The sequence below is a fragment of the Rhinoderma darwinii genome, chromosome 3, assembly GCF_050947455.1.
Source record: "Rhinoderma darwinii isolate aRhiDar2 chromosome 3, aRhiDar2.hap1, whole genome shotgun sequence".
Classification (NCBI taxonomy): domain Eukaryota; kingdom Metazoa; phylum Chordata; class Amphibia; order Anura; family Rhinodermatidae; genus Rhinoderma; species Rhinoderma darwinii.
The window spans coordinates 153,018,859-153,033,659 of NC_134689.1; the positions used below are offsets into that span (position 1 = coordinate 153,018,859).

At 41.9% G+C, this 14,801-nt stretch overlaps 1 protein-coding gene across 1 annotated transcript in view; it reads right to left on the reverse strand.

The window, feature by feature from the left end:
* LOC142749195 (adipocyte plasma membrane-associated protein-like) overlaps positions 1-14,801 on the reverse strand; it is a 51,578-nt gene that overhangs the window by 15,993 nt on the left and 20,784 nt on the right. Inside the window, exons 4-7 of the mRNA XM_075856897.1 lie at positions 11,485-11,583; positions 7,288-7,437; positions 7,078-7,190; positions 1,839-1,999 (exon numbers count right to left, since the gene is read on the reverse strand). Of these exons, the coding sequence (XP_075713012.1) occupies positions 1,839-1,999; positions 7,078-7,190; positions 7,288-7,437; positions 11,485-11,583 (523 nt within the window). The remainder of the gene's footprint in view (positions 1-1,838; positions 2,000-7,077; positions 7,191-7,287; positions 7,438-11,484; positions 11,584-14,801) is intronic.

The window sequence follows — 14,801 nt, forward strand, 5'->3', positions numbered from 1 at the left end:
GCGGGGTATGCATACCTAACGACTGAGGCAATTCCACCGCACACAATTTAAGCAACTGTCCTGCAGGTATAGATTCTGGGATTCCAATAATGCGGAGGTTGTTCCTTCTCGAACGGTTTTCCAGGTCATCCACTTTGCTTCTAACCTCCAGCTTATAGACAATCACCTACTTTATCTCTGCTTTTGTCCCCGCCAGCTCATCTTCCACCAAACTGAGGCATTGTTCTAAGTCAGTGATACGTTCCGTATGAGTAGAAACATCAGACTGTAGTCGATACCGTCGCTTCCAAGGAAGCTGTAATATCTGGGGCTATAAGTTTAGCCACTTCTATGGCCAAAGTTTTACACAAAATGTCCAGATTGGTAAGGAGAGTGTCAGGCTCACCTTCTTCCACAGTTTGCTGTACCAGAGGAGGTTGTGATGCTGAGCGTGAGCTCGTACTCCTCGTGTTCCTCGCTGGCTCAGGCACCGTTTTACCCAGACGTCGTTCTGCAGGGATTGCAAAGAAATGCCTCGGGTCACGGTTTTCACCAGGAGTCTCTCCATATGCCGGAGAGAATCCGTTAAGTATTAGTATCGACCAATCGACTGTGGTCAGAAGTCAGATCTCTGGGACCCCGTTATTCTGAGTCGGGTGCATGGAGCTCTCTCTACCTGCGTCTGGTCATGTGTGCGCCGGAACCGGAAGTCTCAGCTCCAGTTTTTAAACTCAAAAAGGTGCCTCACACGCGAGCGTGTTCGGTCTGTGATATACAGTCCGTATGTCGGCCGCATTTCCCGGACTGAATACACTGCAGGGAGACGGGCTCCTAGAATCATAGTTATCTATGACGCAAAGTGTCACTGCCTCGCTGCGGGAAAACTGTCCCGTACTTTAATCATGTTTTCAGTACAGAACAGTTGTCCCGCAGCGAGGCAGTGACACTTAGCGTCATAAATAACGATGATGCTAGGAGCCCGACTCCATGCAGTGTGTTCGGCCCGGGAAACGCGGCCGACACACAGACCGTATATCACGGACCAAACACGCTCGTGTGAGGCTCCTTAGACACAAGCTGACTCTGCAGACTTATTTAATTTAAAAAGTGAAAGTTACAGATATTAAAAAAAATAAAACATACCCAACATTATTACTTTATCCCTTAAAAACATCGGACATTATCTGCAATTGTCTATGAGTTCCAAAACAACTAATACTCTCTCTCTGGAGGTTTTGAGAGAGGTCGGCCGGAGAGACTCCACGACACGCAGCATTGGTGTTCAAATGTACCTCTGCCATGAAATGGCAGATGTATCTTTATCGAACACAATACGAGAGTAGGCATCACTCCCATACTTACACATATACATTCCACATATTATAGAATACAGAATCGTCTAAGCTCGTCTTACTATGTATCTTTAGCTCAATTGAATACAAACGTCATTAAAATCAAACACCATAAGTCTTCGAAATAGAATACTCATTCTCCTCTGCAAGCCATGGACAGTTTCAACTTTCAACAATAAATCTTCCTGACAGCAATTTTGGTTCTCACATAATGAAGAAATATTAAAAAATATCTTTGACAGTCTTAATTTAAAATTCCTACTATTTTGCTTCTACAGACAACACACAAGTGCTATCTAGCCCTATTCTTCGGTCACCCTTCCTTCCATCTGACCCCTACTTTATAGTAATGTGGAGGTGGCCTTTAAAGATTATTTAATGTCAATGGTTGACTTTAAACCCGTAGGTGGAGAGGCATCTTGGGGCAATACAATGACAATTACTGGATATCGTTTTAATAGCAATCATAAGCAATATTTAGAAAAGAAAAAAAAAGCTTCAATTTACCGTAAGATTCTGGAGATGCTGGTCTCGGCTATTAAAATATAGTCCTCCTCTGGTGATAAAGCCAATCCATTAGCCATATAGAGGTCAGTCAGTAAGCTCTCTGCCTTTTTGCTCACTGGATCGTAACGTATTAAGCGCCCCCTGTGATTTGTTTCCAACACCTAAAATGACACCTAGAATTAAAAACTAAAGCCCCCACAACCAAGGATGAATTTATTTAAAAAAATAATAATAATATGCAAGTACAGCAAATGTCCCAGAAACTATTTACAAATAATGTGTTTCTGCAAGATACAAATGAGTGATTAGAAAATATACAAAAACGGGGAGATTTATCAATACTGGTGCAAAGGAAAAGTCGATTGCCCATAGAAACCAATCAGATTGCTTCTTTCATTTTCAAACGGGCCTCTGAAAAGTGAGAGCCTGAACCTCATTGGTTTAGTTAAATATCTGCGGCAAAAGTCACAAGTAGGGAAACCCCCTATTTCCACCCCTCCTGGCACTCCCGTACTGATGCCAATCTGCTCCCCTGACTGGTCTCTCTGTTGCCGCCAGCCTCCTGGGATGACGCTGCAGCCAATCACAGGAGGACTTTCGGGCGGAATCTGGGTCTAATTTGCGGCAGAAGTTTTACCAGCAAATCCGACCTGTGTGAACATACTCTTAAAGAAATAGATAGAAGAGTAAGAAAGTAAAAAAAATACTACTAATATTACCTATTATCTACCGTATTTTTCGGACTATAAGACGCAGCTTTTAGCAAGAATAAATCTTGCTAAAAAGTCCCTGCGTCTTATAGTCGGCAGTCAAGGTACCCAGCAGCGCCGGGCCCCCTGACCACTTCTTACTTAACCCTTTCCCGACCCATGATGTGCCGGCACATCATGGAGCGGGGAGGGGATGATATTTGGAGCGGAGCGGGCTCACGCGCTGAGCCCACTCCATATACTGCAGATGTCCACTGTGTTTTACAGCGGACATGCTGCTCTAACGGCCAGGAACAGTGATGGCGCTGTTCCTAGTCGTTTAACTAGTTAAATGCCGCGGTCAATAGTGACCGCAGCATTTATAGGGGTCTTCAGATGAAGGACATTTATGACATATCCACAGGATATGTCATAAATGTCAGATAGATGCAGGTTCCACTTCTGGGACCCGCACCTATCTCTAGAACGGGGCCCCATAAAACCCGTTCTATCTTACCCGGCTCCGCTGTCTCCCGGCCACTTCCTGGTTACATGGTCGAGTTACCGAAACAGCGTAGCTTGCTGAACTATGCGGTTTCTGTAACTCCCATAGAACTGAATAGTAGTTACGAAAACAGCGTAGCTTGCATGCTACGTTACTTCTGTAACTGCCATTCACTACTATTGGAGTTACGGAAACAGCGTAGCTCAGCGAGTTACGCTGTTTCCGTAACTTATCCATGTATTGCAGTGTATTGTACCAGCGATCTAATGATCACTGGTTCAAGTTCCCTAGGGGAACTAACGAAAAGTGTAAAAAAAAAGTAAGATACGTTTTCAGGAGTATAAACAAATTTTTAAAAGTTAAAGAAAAAACCCTTTTCCCATTTTTCCCCAAGAACAATGTAAAAATAAAAAAAATTATAAAAAAATTGGTATCGCTGCATCTGTAAAAGTCCGAAATTATTACAATATAGCATTATTTGACTCACACAGTGAACGGCGTAAACATTTTTTATTTAAAGCCCCAGAATTAGTTTTTGGTCACCATAGCGCTAAAAAGAATAAAATAAAAAGTGATAAAAAAATAGTATGTACCAAAAAAAGGTGCTAATAAAAACTACAGCTCGTCCCGCAAAAAAATAAGCCCTCACACCGCTCAAACGATGTAAAAATATAAGTTATGGCTCTCAGAATATGGTGAAACTGAACAAATTATTTTTTTAACCAATAGTTTTTTCTTTGTAAAAAGTAAAATATGAACTTTTTTCCTATCTTCTGTTGTCTGAAATCTGGGTGCGTCTTATAGTCCGGAAAATACGATATTCTCCGGTTATTGATCCTATTCTGTTTAAAATTGGAGTCTAAAGGGATTTGCCATAAGTGTCTGATCGGTGCAGATCCACCAATCTCGAGATTGGGGGTTCCCTAACCCAGTCTGATGAGATGGCTGAAGGCCGCTGCATCCAAGCAGTGAAAAAAAGTGTCTTCTATTTTCTCTCTCTTTCTATATTGGAGACAATAGCCCATATTTATTATTTACGACAGGCTTTATGGTAAAATGCACCCAAAAATTTGATGTGTGCCAAATATGGAATGTGACAATAAATGTGGGCGTGGTCTACAAGATGATGTAGTGTAGGCCACATTAGGAAAAATAAGTTAAAATGTCGCAAATCTTCTGTCAGACTGTTCAAACTGTGCATCTTTTTAATAACTTTCAAATTTAAGGGGTGTGCACAAATCACTCTGTTTTACTTAGACAGGCGCGAGATACGCTTATCTCATTAAAGAGAACCTTTCGCCTGCCCATACATGTGCAGCTGAGTGCAGCATGTAATAGTCAGGGCTTCACAAACACGGTCTCTCTTGAAATTTTTTTCCTATCTTCCTCCGCTATTTACATATCGGTGCCCTTATATTTGGCACATTATATTTGGCTGCACATGATGAGATGCGGCCGGCGCTGCACTAATGAGCTCCGGAACTGAAGACGGAACATGGCGGGCGCACTGCAAAACACCCACATGGTTCTGTCTTCAGTGCCTGTGCCGAATCACCTCATGCTGACCGCACGCACACTTCCTGTCAGGAGCGGGGCAATGGCTGAATTACACAGACGCAGCCCCGCTCTATAACGGCAGAGATCAGAGAAACCTCTCTTCTCCGCCGCTATTCCCCTGAATACTGTGATCACAGCGGACTGCAGCATTGAGGGGAAAATGAGAAGGGGGATGCCCTTTGGATCGCGTCACAGGGAATTCCTGTGACATGATTGAGGGAAATACCATATATGGGCAGACACCCCAGGGTGTCTTACCATATTTCCTGTTAGGGCATACTGAGGTATGTCCTAACAACTGCCTGTGTACTATCTGTACACAGGCTAATGTACTGGCATATAGATATATGCCTGTGTACTATCTGTATATAGATATATGCCAGTACATTAAAGTTTAAAAATAAAAGTAAAAACAAAGTAATATTAAATTTTAAAAAAATACACACACTATTTTTACAATAAATATTAAAATAAGTCTCAATACATAAAATATACACATATTCGGTATTGGCGTGGCCGTAATAACCTTCACAACATTTTTTTTGCGTCATTTTATGATGTGTATGCTGTAAAAAAATAAAATAAAAACTGCTTACTTTCACTTATTATTGTGAGGCACGAGGTGTGATGAATTTAACCTCCATGTGCCTCACATTAATAGTAATTAACCCCATCATGTACCTTACACATTAACCCATTATGAATGAGAAACATGATGGGGTTAATTACTATTAATGTGAGGCACATTCAAAATTCAATAACACCTCGCGCCTCACATCAGAAAATAGAAGGATTTTTTTTATTACTGTTGGCAAAGTATAGTTTTGGTATCGAAATCGCAATACTACACTAAGTATCGGTATCGAAGTCCAAATTCTGGTATCGTGACATCTCTAGTCGGCAGCATGTCTCCCTGGTTACACAGGGAGATGTGCTGCCGACATCGATTTTTTACTTTTTTTTAAAACTATACGATCAGCAGATGAAAGAGCGTTTGTTCGTTCATCTGCTGATTGCTGCCCTGTTTGCACAGGGAAATTATCGGCAACAAGCGTTATATGAATGATCGTTTGCCCGATAATTGCCCAGTGTAAAACCCCCTTTAGTGTGACGTATGAGAACAATGTGATTAGGAAAGGTAGTGAGGTTTAAAGGAACAGTGTCCCAAAAAGATTTTTTTTACAACAGTTTGATTTTAGTGTTTTATTAAAAACTTTTATATTTATTTGTGTGTTTGTGTTTTACTTTTTTTTATTTTTACACTTTTTCTTCCCTATGGGGGCTGCCATTTTTTTTTCCATTTCTGTATGTGTTGATTAACGACACATACAGACATGGAATACGGCAGCTACAGTCCCATAGTGAATGCGAACGGGGCCCGTTCCATTCACTATGCTGTACGCCGTCTGTGTGGGAATGGCGCATGCGCCGCACCCACACAGTCCAAGTTGAACTGCGCCGTCCGGCGCCATTTTCCTGTAGACCGGAAGTCGCGGCCGGACAGTAAGATTACTACTTCCGGTCGCGGCTTCCGGACTTGTGCACTTGGAGCGGAGGTAGCAGACGGAGCGGATGGAGCGGCGGCGGCACTAGCAGGTAAGTTAGGTCTGTGTATGTACGTGTTTTACTGTGTGTTTACTAGTGTATGTAAACCTACTACACTGCGTGTTAGCTCAAAAAATGGCGACACACAGTGTAGGAGGTTTGACCATTCAATCCCCTCGTTTCTCCCGGCACTAGCCAGGATAAAGGAGGGGGGGATTCTGAGAGCTCACTAGAGCGAGTGAGTTTTCCCAAATTTTGCAGCATAAAGCAATGTGGTTGCTTTACCACATGCAATGCTGCAATTTTGGGAATTGCTCCATCTAGTGACCAGCACTGGGAAGTGTTATAAATTAGAATCGAATTTATAATATTTCCTGACTAGTGAAAAAAAGTAAAAAATTAGAACAATGTTTAATCATTTTTACACTAACTGTTCAATTAAAAAAAAAAAAAAAACTCGCAACACATTCCCTTTAAGCTGCTTTGTCTCCTCCTTCTACTGCTCTGACTCCAACTGGCAAAACTAAGACACACCCATTTAGTTAAGTCCTACCCCTTTATAGCACATGAGCTGAAAGAGAGAAAGCCCTGGTATTTTTTCCAGTAACTGGTAATACCCAATACACTGGTTAAGTGGCAAAGCCAGCCACTTGAGTGGTTTTCCTTTCGAGACTTTGGTTTCCTCCAACACTCCAAAAACATACTGATCAAGAATAACAGGCGTCTTATGACATTTGCCCGAGTGTGTTTGTAGTCTGACTGAAGGCATGGACGGACATGAGAGATGAAAATCTGTACAGTGCTGGAGAATATGTTTGCACTATGTAAATAACAGGGGAAAAAAAATTACAGAATGTTATAACTAGAGTAAGATTACATTTCTACATGAAATACATTACACAACTATACTGACCAGTAGCATTTATATGAACACTGAATTTACCTCATATCTGTGATGTCGTCTACCCCATTTGTTGCTGGAATCTGTGAAATATATAGTGCCATTCCTGGACAACTCAAGTCCGTTCAAAAACCTGAAAGGAACTCCATCCACTCCTGTCAGCGATTAAAATAGCGTAAAGGGAACAAAATAATTATAATATATATGTAACCACAAGGATAATGGCCAAAAAATGCCTAGCATTCTCATCACCTCCTTTATTTGAGACCAGAAGATGTTTCTCCCCAGTTTGTGGATGTACCCTGTATAAGCCATAGTATGAATCTGCCACAATTAGATGTCCGTCATTGTCCATTCGAACCCCATGTGGACGACCACACACTGGTTCATATTCGGGAGTACCTAAAAAACAAGCAATAAAACAAACACATACACATATATTTATATATATATATATATATATATATATATATATATATGACACTGTTTGATGCTCCATTAGGTGCTGCAATGAGTAGCATGCCACAAAACAGCCTCTGTATGACTCTTTAACCCCTTCCCTCTTTAGCCACTTTTGACCTTCCTGACAGAGCCCCATTTTTCAAATCTGACATGTGTCACTTTATGTGGTAATAACTTCGGAATGCTTTCACCTATCCAAGCTATTCTGAGATTGTTTTCTCGTGACACATTGGACTTCGTTATTGGCCAAATTTGCTCGATACATTCAGTATTTAATTGTAACTTTAACTTTAGCTGCAATTTCTCGCTTTTTCAAGAAAATTTTTAAAATCAATTTTTTCAGGGACCAGTTCAGTTGTGAAGTGGTTTTGAGGGCCTTATATATTAGAAACCCCCAATAAGTCACCGCATTTAAAAAAAAATCACCCCTCAAAGTATTCAAAACAGCGTTTATGCTTAGTGGAAACAAAAAAATGGGACATATACGGCGCTCCCCTAGGGTAATAACATTTGGACCGTGGGTGCAATGGTTAAATGGTGAAACATAGAGGCTCACCTGATGATGTTGTGCTGGATAGTCGGCACAACTCAACTTTTTCGCATATCGGGTCTCAAGGACCTCTGTACACCGTGGTTTGCTGGCCTCCGGATCAGACTCTGTTCCCTGGAAATAGGGATCCTCCTAGGGTCCAATAGCGGTAGAATGGAGAGAAAAGGAAATAAAGCTCCTATGTGGGGCGCTCCCGTTGGTGATGTGTACACAATTTGTGATGACGGAGAATATTTTTTTCTTCTTATTTATTTCAAATGAACTTTAAATAACATACACTAGTACAACATGCTACGCGTTTCGGCCTAGGACCTAGGTCTTCCTCAGGCTTATTATATATATCCAATAAGCCTGATTAAGACCTAGGTCCTAGGCATGTTGTACTAGTGTTTGTTATTTAAAGTTAATTTGAAATAAGCAAGAAAAAAAACTATTCTCCGTCATCACAAATTGAGCACACATCACATAGGAGCTTTATTTCCTTTTCTCTCCATTCCAAAACATCATTTAGAAAGTTTTTTTGTAACAAAATTTTTTACTAGAGAAACACAACTCAATATTTATTGCCCAGATTCTGCCGTTTTTAGAAATATCTCACATGTGGCCCTAGTGTGCTTATGGACTAAAGCACCGGCCTCAGAAGCAAAGGAGCACCTAGTGGATTTTGAGCCTCCTTTTTATTAGAATATATTTTAGGCACCATGTCAGGTTTGAAAGGCTCTTGCGGTGCCAAAACAATGGAAATCTCCAAAAAGTGACCCCATTTGTTAACCACACACCTCAAGGAAATTATCTAGGGGTATAGTGAGCATTTTGACCCCACAGGTTTATCGCAGAAATTATTAGAAGTAGGCCGTGAAAATGAAAATCTACATTCTTTAAAAGAAAATGTAGGTTTAGCTCATTTTTTCTCATTTCCACAAGGAGAAAAAGCACTGCCACATTTGTAAAGTAATTTCTCGTGAGTAAAACAATACCCAACATGTGGTCATAAACGGCTGTTTGGACACAGAGCAGGGCTTAGAAGGGAAAGAGCAACATTTGGCTTTTAGTGCTCAAATAAAGCAGGATTGGTTTTCGGGTGCCATGTCGCATTTGCAAAGCCCCCGAGAGACCAAAACAGAGAACGCCCAAAAGGTGACTCCATTTAGGAAACTACACCTTGAGGAATTCATCTAGGGGTGTAGTGAGCATTTTGACCCCAGAGGTGTTTCAAAGAATTTATTAGAATTGGGCAGTGAAAATAAAAACAATCCTTTTTCTTCAATAAGACGTAGCTTTAGCTCAAAATTTTTCATTTTTTCAACAAATAAAGGAAAAAAAGAACCCCAACATCTGTAAAGCAATATGTCCCGAGTACGGCAATACCCCATATGTGGTCATAAGCTGCTGTTTGGGCACACAGTAGGGCTCAGAAGGGAAGGAGCTGCATTTGGCTTTTGGAATGCAGATTTTGCTGGATTGGATTCTGGTCGCCATGTCGCATTTGCAAAGCCCCTGTGGAACCAAAACAGTAGAAACCCCTCAGAAGTGACCCCATTTTGGAAACTACACCCTTTAAGGTATTCACCTAGGGGTGTAGTGAGCATGTTAACCCCGGAGGTGTTTTGCAGAAATTAGTGTGCACGCGATGTTGCAGAGTGAAAATTGTTTTTTTCCATAGATATGCCAATATGTGGTGCCCAGCTTGTGCCACCATAACAAGACCGCTATCTTATTATTATGCTGTGTTTCCCGGTTTTAGAAACACCCTACATGTGGCCCTAATCTTTTGCCTGGATATTCAACCAGGCTCAGGAGTGAAAGGGTGCCATGCGAAATGGAGGCCTAATTTGGCAACTTACAAAGTATTGGTTCACAATTGCAGGGCTCTGTTATGAAATAATAAAAGAAACCCCTGAGAAGTGTCCCCATTTTGGAAACTACACCCCTCAAGTCATTTATTAAGGGGTGTAGTGAGCGTTTTCACCCTACAGGTCTTTTCCATAAATGATTGCGCTGTGGTTGGTACAATGTAAAAATGTTAACTTCTCCCTAGATATGCTATTTCAGTGGAATAAATAACATAATATTTTTATAGTTCAGGCCGTTACGGTCGCGGCGATACCAAATATGTATGGTTTATTTATTTTTTCAATGATAAAAGACTTGATAAGTGAAAAAGGGCAAAAGTATTTTATTTTATTACTTGAAACTTTTATTATATTTTTTACAACTTTTTTTTTATTAGTCCCACTTGGGTTCTTGAAGGTCCAACGGTCAGATGTTTTTCACTAATACATTGCACTACCTATGTAGTGCAATGGATTAGATCTGTCAGTCTTTCACTGACAGCAAGCCGATTAGGCTTCGCCTCCGGGCCATTGTTAGGCCTCCTGTTGCCATAGCAGCAGTCGGCAGCCTTGCGATTGCAGGGCAGATCTGCCGATCTGCTGCCAACCACTAAGATGCAGCGATTGCGTTCGATCGCTGCATCCAAGGGGTTAATGGCATATATCAGAGCTAGCTCCGATTCCTGCCATTACAGGTGGATGCCAGCTGTATCATACAGCTGACATTTACCGCTTATGACGCTGGCTCATCTCCTGAGCCGGCGCCATCTTGCCGACGGCTACAGAAGCTTTTTGGGCCCCACCTCCAGGCGGAGCCTGGAAGGTTTCCGTACTAGGCAGACCAGGGGGCCACTATTAGGCCTACGGACGCCATTGCAGCCACCGGCACCCTGGCAATTTCATTGTTGGGGTGCCGATGAGCTGCAAACATTTCTTTGCCATGAGTAAGAGCACAGGAGGTGCTCGAAACGCGTAGGCCAAGGCAAAATCGCCTACTACTCATACTTGTCTCGGGACTGCGTCTCCCTACAATTTTAATCTTCTACACCCCAATAAAGGTGGGAATATCATTTCCTTTTTAAACGCAAAGCACGACTCAGCGCTGGATCATTTCTTCTATTTCTTCCATTATATACCGCCAGCCGTAGCGGGGATCCGAGCGGAGAGTCTGGAGACGCATCAAACTGGTGAGCTGGAGGTTCCCTCCCTTCTTTACGAGCTGCAAACACCTTAGATGTAGCGATCGCTTTTGACCAGTGCATTTAAGGTGTTAATGGCGGGTATCGAAGCTAACTTCGGTCCGATTCCCTCCATGTGTCGTAAGTATATGACAATTTGCGTGAAGCATTGGCTTTCCATGACGTATACTTACGACAAATGTCGGGAAGGGGTTAAAATCAGAGGCATATGTTGGTTCCCATGCACCTTCATGGGTGCCCTATTACTGCTCTATACAACATGGGCCTGTAATGCAGAGGTGTGCATGAGGCAGTTCTAATGTTGCAGAGTCAATGCATTTTCACAAAATGTATATTGTAAATACAAATGCCGTTTGCATTATTAGCAATTAAACAAAAGGTCAGAAAAGTTGGTGGGAGGACTCACCGCACTGGGAAACATTCTTCCCCATCTGGGTTATAAACTTTAATTGCTCTCCATGAATCATCCACAGCTTTCCATCCACAGTGCCAGTATAAAGGTTTCCTATATATCGTATCATCAAAACGTAGGATTAATGTGAAATCACATGACACGTCAGTTACAGAGATAAAATATCATGTGACTTAGAAAATGACCAACTATAGTGATAATAGCATTGTGGTAACTGAAGATCAGGAAATAGGTTTCCATACTAGCAAAATATATTTCTGCTATTTCACTATTATCTAGGCCCCCTCCAGCCACCATTTACACACCACTGTTGTGGAGATCATGGTGACCGGGTAACGTTTTGTGTAGGTCAGAATATTATTGGATCATATAATAAAAGTTCACATGCAAATCCAACCTAAGGCTATGTTCACACAGAGTTTTTTTGCAGGCGGAATTTCTGCCTCAAAATTCCGTTTGGAATTCCGCTTTCTCTGCCTCCCATTGAAGTCAGTGTGAGGTCAGAGGCGTAAATGCTCGAAGATAGGGCATGTCCCTTCTTTCTCCCGCAAGGAAGTTTTATCGCTCGCGGGAAAAAGACGCCTCCGCCTCCCAATGAAATCAATGGGAGGCATTTTCGGGCCGTTTTTGACGAGTTTTGCAGCGTCAAAAACTCTGTGTGAACATAGCCTAAGGGACAGAGCAGTCAGCTAGATCTCATACTGTATACCACAGATAGATTGCATCTAAGCAACTACATCAGCTATAAATTAGGATACAAGCTGTATAAACATACTACTACAGTTAAATAACAAGTATACTAGAGCACACACACTCTTCCTGAGGAACGATGATTCAGTGCGTGTATTTGGTGGTTTTAGCTAATACACTATATGGCCACAAGTATGTGGACACATGACTATGAGCTTGTTAGACATCTCATTTCTAAACCATGGGTGGTAATATGGAGTTGGTCCCCTCTTTTTGCAGATTCAATAGTTCCACTCTCCTGGGAAGGTTTTCTACAAGATTTTGGAGTGCGTCTGTGAGAATTTTTGCCCATTCATCCAGAAGAGGAAGGGGAAGGCACTTATGAAGGAGTGGCACGAGTGCAGAAGTCATCTCTGTCTAAGTGTCATATTATCAAAGTGTCGCTGTAGTTAGACAGGGTAAGAGACCGGTAAGCTATATGGACTAAACAAACTTCCAAACATTATCATTATTCCTTTGGACATTTCATCTGTTTCTTAACAACAAAAAAAAATCACACGGTGTTTACCGCCTCACACATTGTTGTAGCTGTTTGTTTACAATCCTACCGCCCATTTATGCCTTTGCTTAACCCCTTAATGACCAGCCTATTTTGGACCTTAATGACCAAGCTATTTTTTACGTTTTTCAATCGTCGCATTCCAAGAGCTATAACCTTCTTATTTTTGCGTCGACATAGCTGTATAAGGTCTTGTTTTTTGCGGGACAAGTTGTATTTTTTAATAGCACCATTTTTAGGTACATATTATTTATTGATTAACTTTTATTAACTTTTTTTTGGGGGGGAATAGAAAAAAATCTGAAATTTCGCCACTCTTTTTTGCGTCCTAAATCTACGCCGTTTACCGTGTGGTATAAATAACACAATAACTTTATTCGGCGGGTTGTTACGATTGTAACGATACCAAATTTGTATAGTTTTTGTATGTTTTACTACTTTTACACAGTAAAAACGCTTTTTTTTCAAAATTATTTGTTTTTGAGTCTCCATATTTGAAGAGCCGTAACGTTTTTATTTTTTCGCCGATGCGGTTGCATGAGGGCTTTTTTTTTGCGGGGCGACTTGTAGTTTTTATTGGTACCATTTTGGAGTAGATGCGACTTTTTGATCACTTTTTATTACATTTACATTTACATTTACAAGTCAGTATTCACAGAAAACAGCAATTTTTCCATAGTTTTTTATTATTTTTTTTACGGCGTTCACCGTGCGGGTTAAATAATGTAATAGATTTATAGTCGGGGGTCGTTACGGACGCGGCGATACCAAATATGTGTAACTTTTTAACTTTATTATGTTTTTTTAATAGTAAAGCAGTTTGTAAGGGGAAAAGCTGGGTTTTTCATTTTTTTTCAATTTTTTTTTTTTAATTAACTTTATTAAACTTTTTTTTCACTTTTTTACTAGTCCCATTAGGGGACTATAATATGCGATTGCATTTATAATACACTGCAATATTTTTGTATTGCAGTGTATTACTGCCTGGCCGTTTAACACGGACAGGCATCTGCTAGGTCATGCCTGCGGCATGATCTAGCAGGCATTCACTCTAGGCAGCCTGGGGGCCTTTATTAGACCCCCGGCTGCCATTAGAGACACAGACACTCGGCGATCGTATCGCCGGGTGTCGGTGGGGGAGAGAGGGAGCTCCCTCCCTCTCTCCAAAACCACTCAGATGCGGTGCTCGCTATTGAGCACCGCATCTGAGGGGTTAAACGTGTGAGATCGATACTAATATCGATCTCACCCGGCAGAGCAGGGACGCCCCCAGCTGCCTCTAGCAGCTGAGAGCAGGGAGATCTGACAGTTCCCTGCTCTGTTTACTTATTCCGATGCCGCGACGTAAAAAGTCTATGGCATCGGAATAAGGCCCGTTAGTGACCGACGTAGAAACACGATGGGCCGGTCACTAACGGGTTAACTCCATCCACATCAGTCCCTCTCTCCTTGCCTCGCCCATGTACAGCTCCCATGCACTATTCACTTTCCTGAATCACTTTAAACCATCTCATCCCACTGCTCAACACAAAAGTCACTCTTATAACTCACTGAACCATTTGCAGACTCTCTTTATTCTCCTATTAGCTGCAGGGGACATCTCTCCCAACCATGGTCCTCCCTTTTCTTCTGCCAAGCTCAACCACTTACCTGCCACACATAGAAACCCTGCAAACCTTCGTACCATTCCTTGTATGTCTTCTCCTGTCTCTTGTAAGGGTATGTGCACACACACTAATTACGTCCGTAATTGACGGACGTATTTCGGCCGCAAGTACCGGACCGAACACAGTGCAGGGAGCCGGGCTCCTAGTATCATACTTATGTACGATGCCAGGAGTCCCTGCCTCGCTGCAGGACAACTGTCCCGTACTGAAAACATGATTACAGTACGGGACAGTTGTCCTGCAGCGAGGCAGGGACTCCTAGCATCGTACATAACTATGATGCTAGGAGCCCGGCTCCCTGCACTGTGTTCGGTGTGGGACTTGCGGCCGAAATACGTCCGTCAATTACGGACGTAATTAGTGTGTGTGCACATACCCTTACTGTGCTCTCTGGA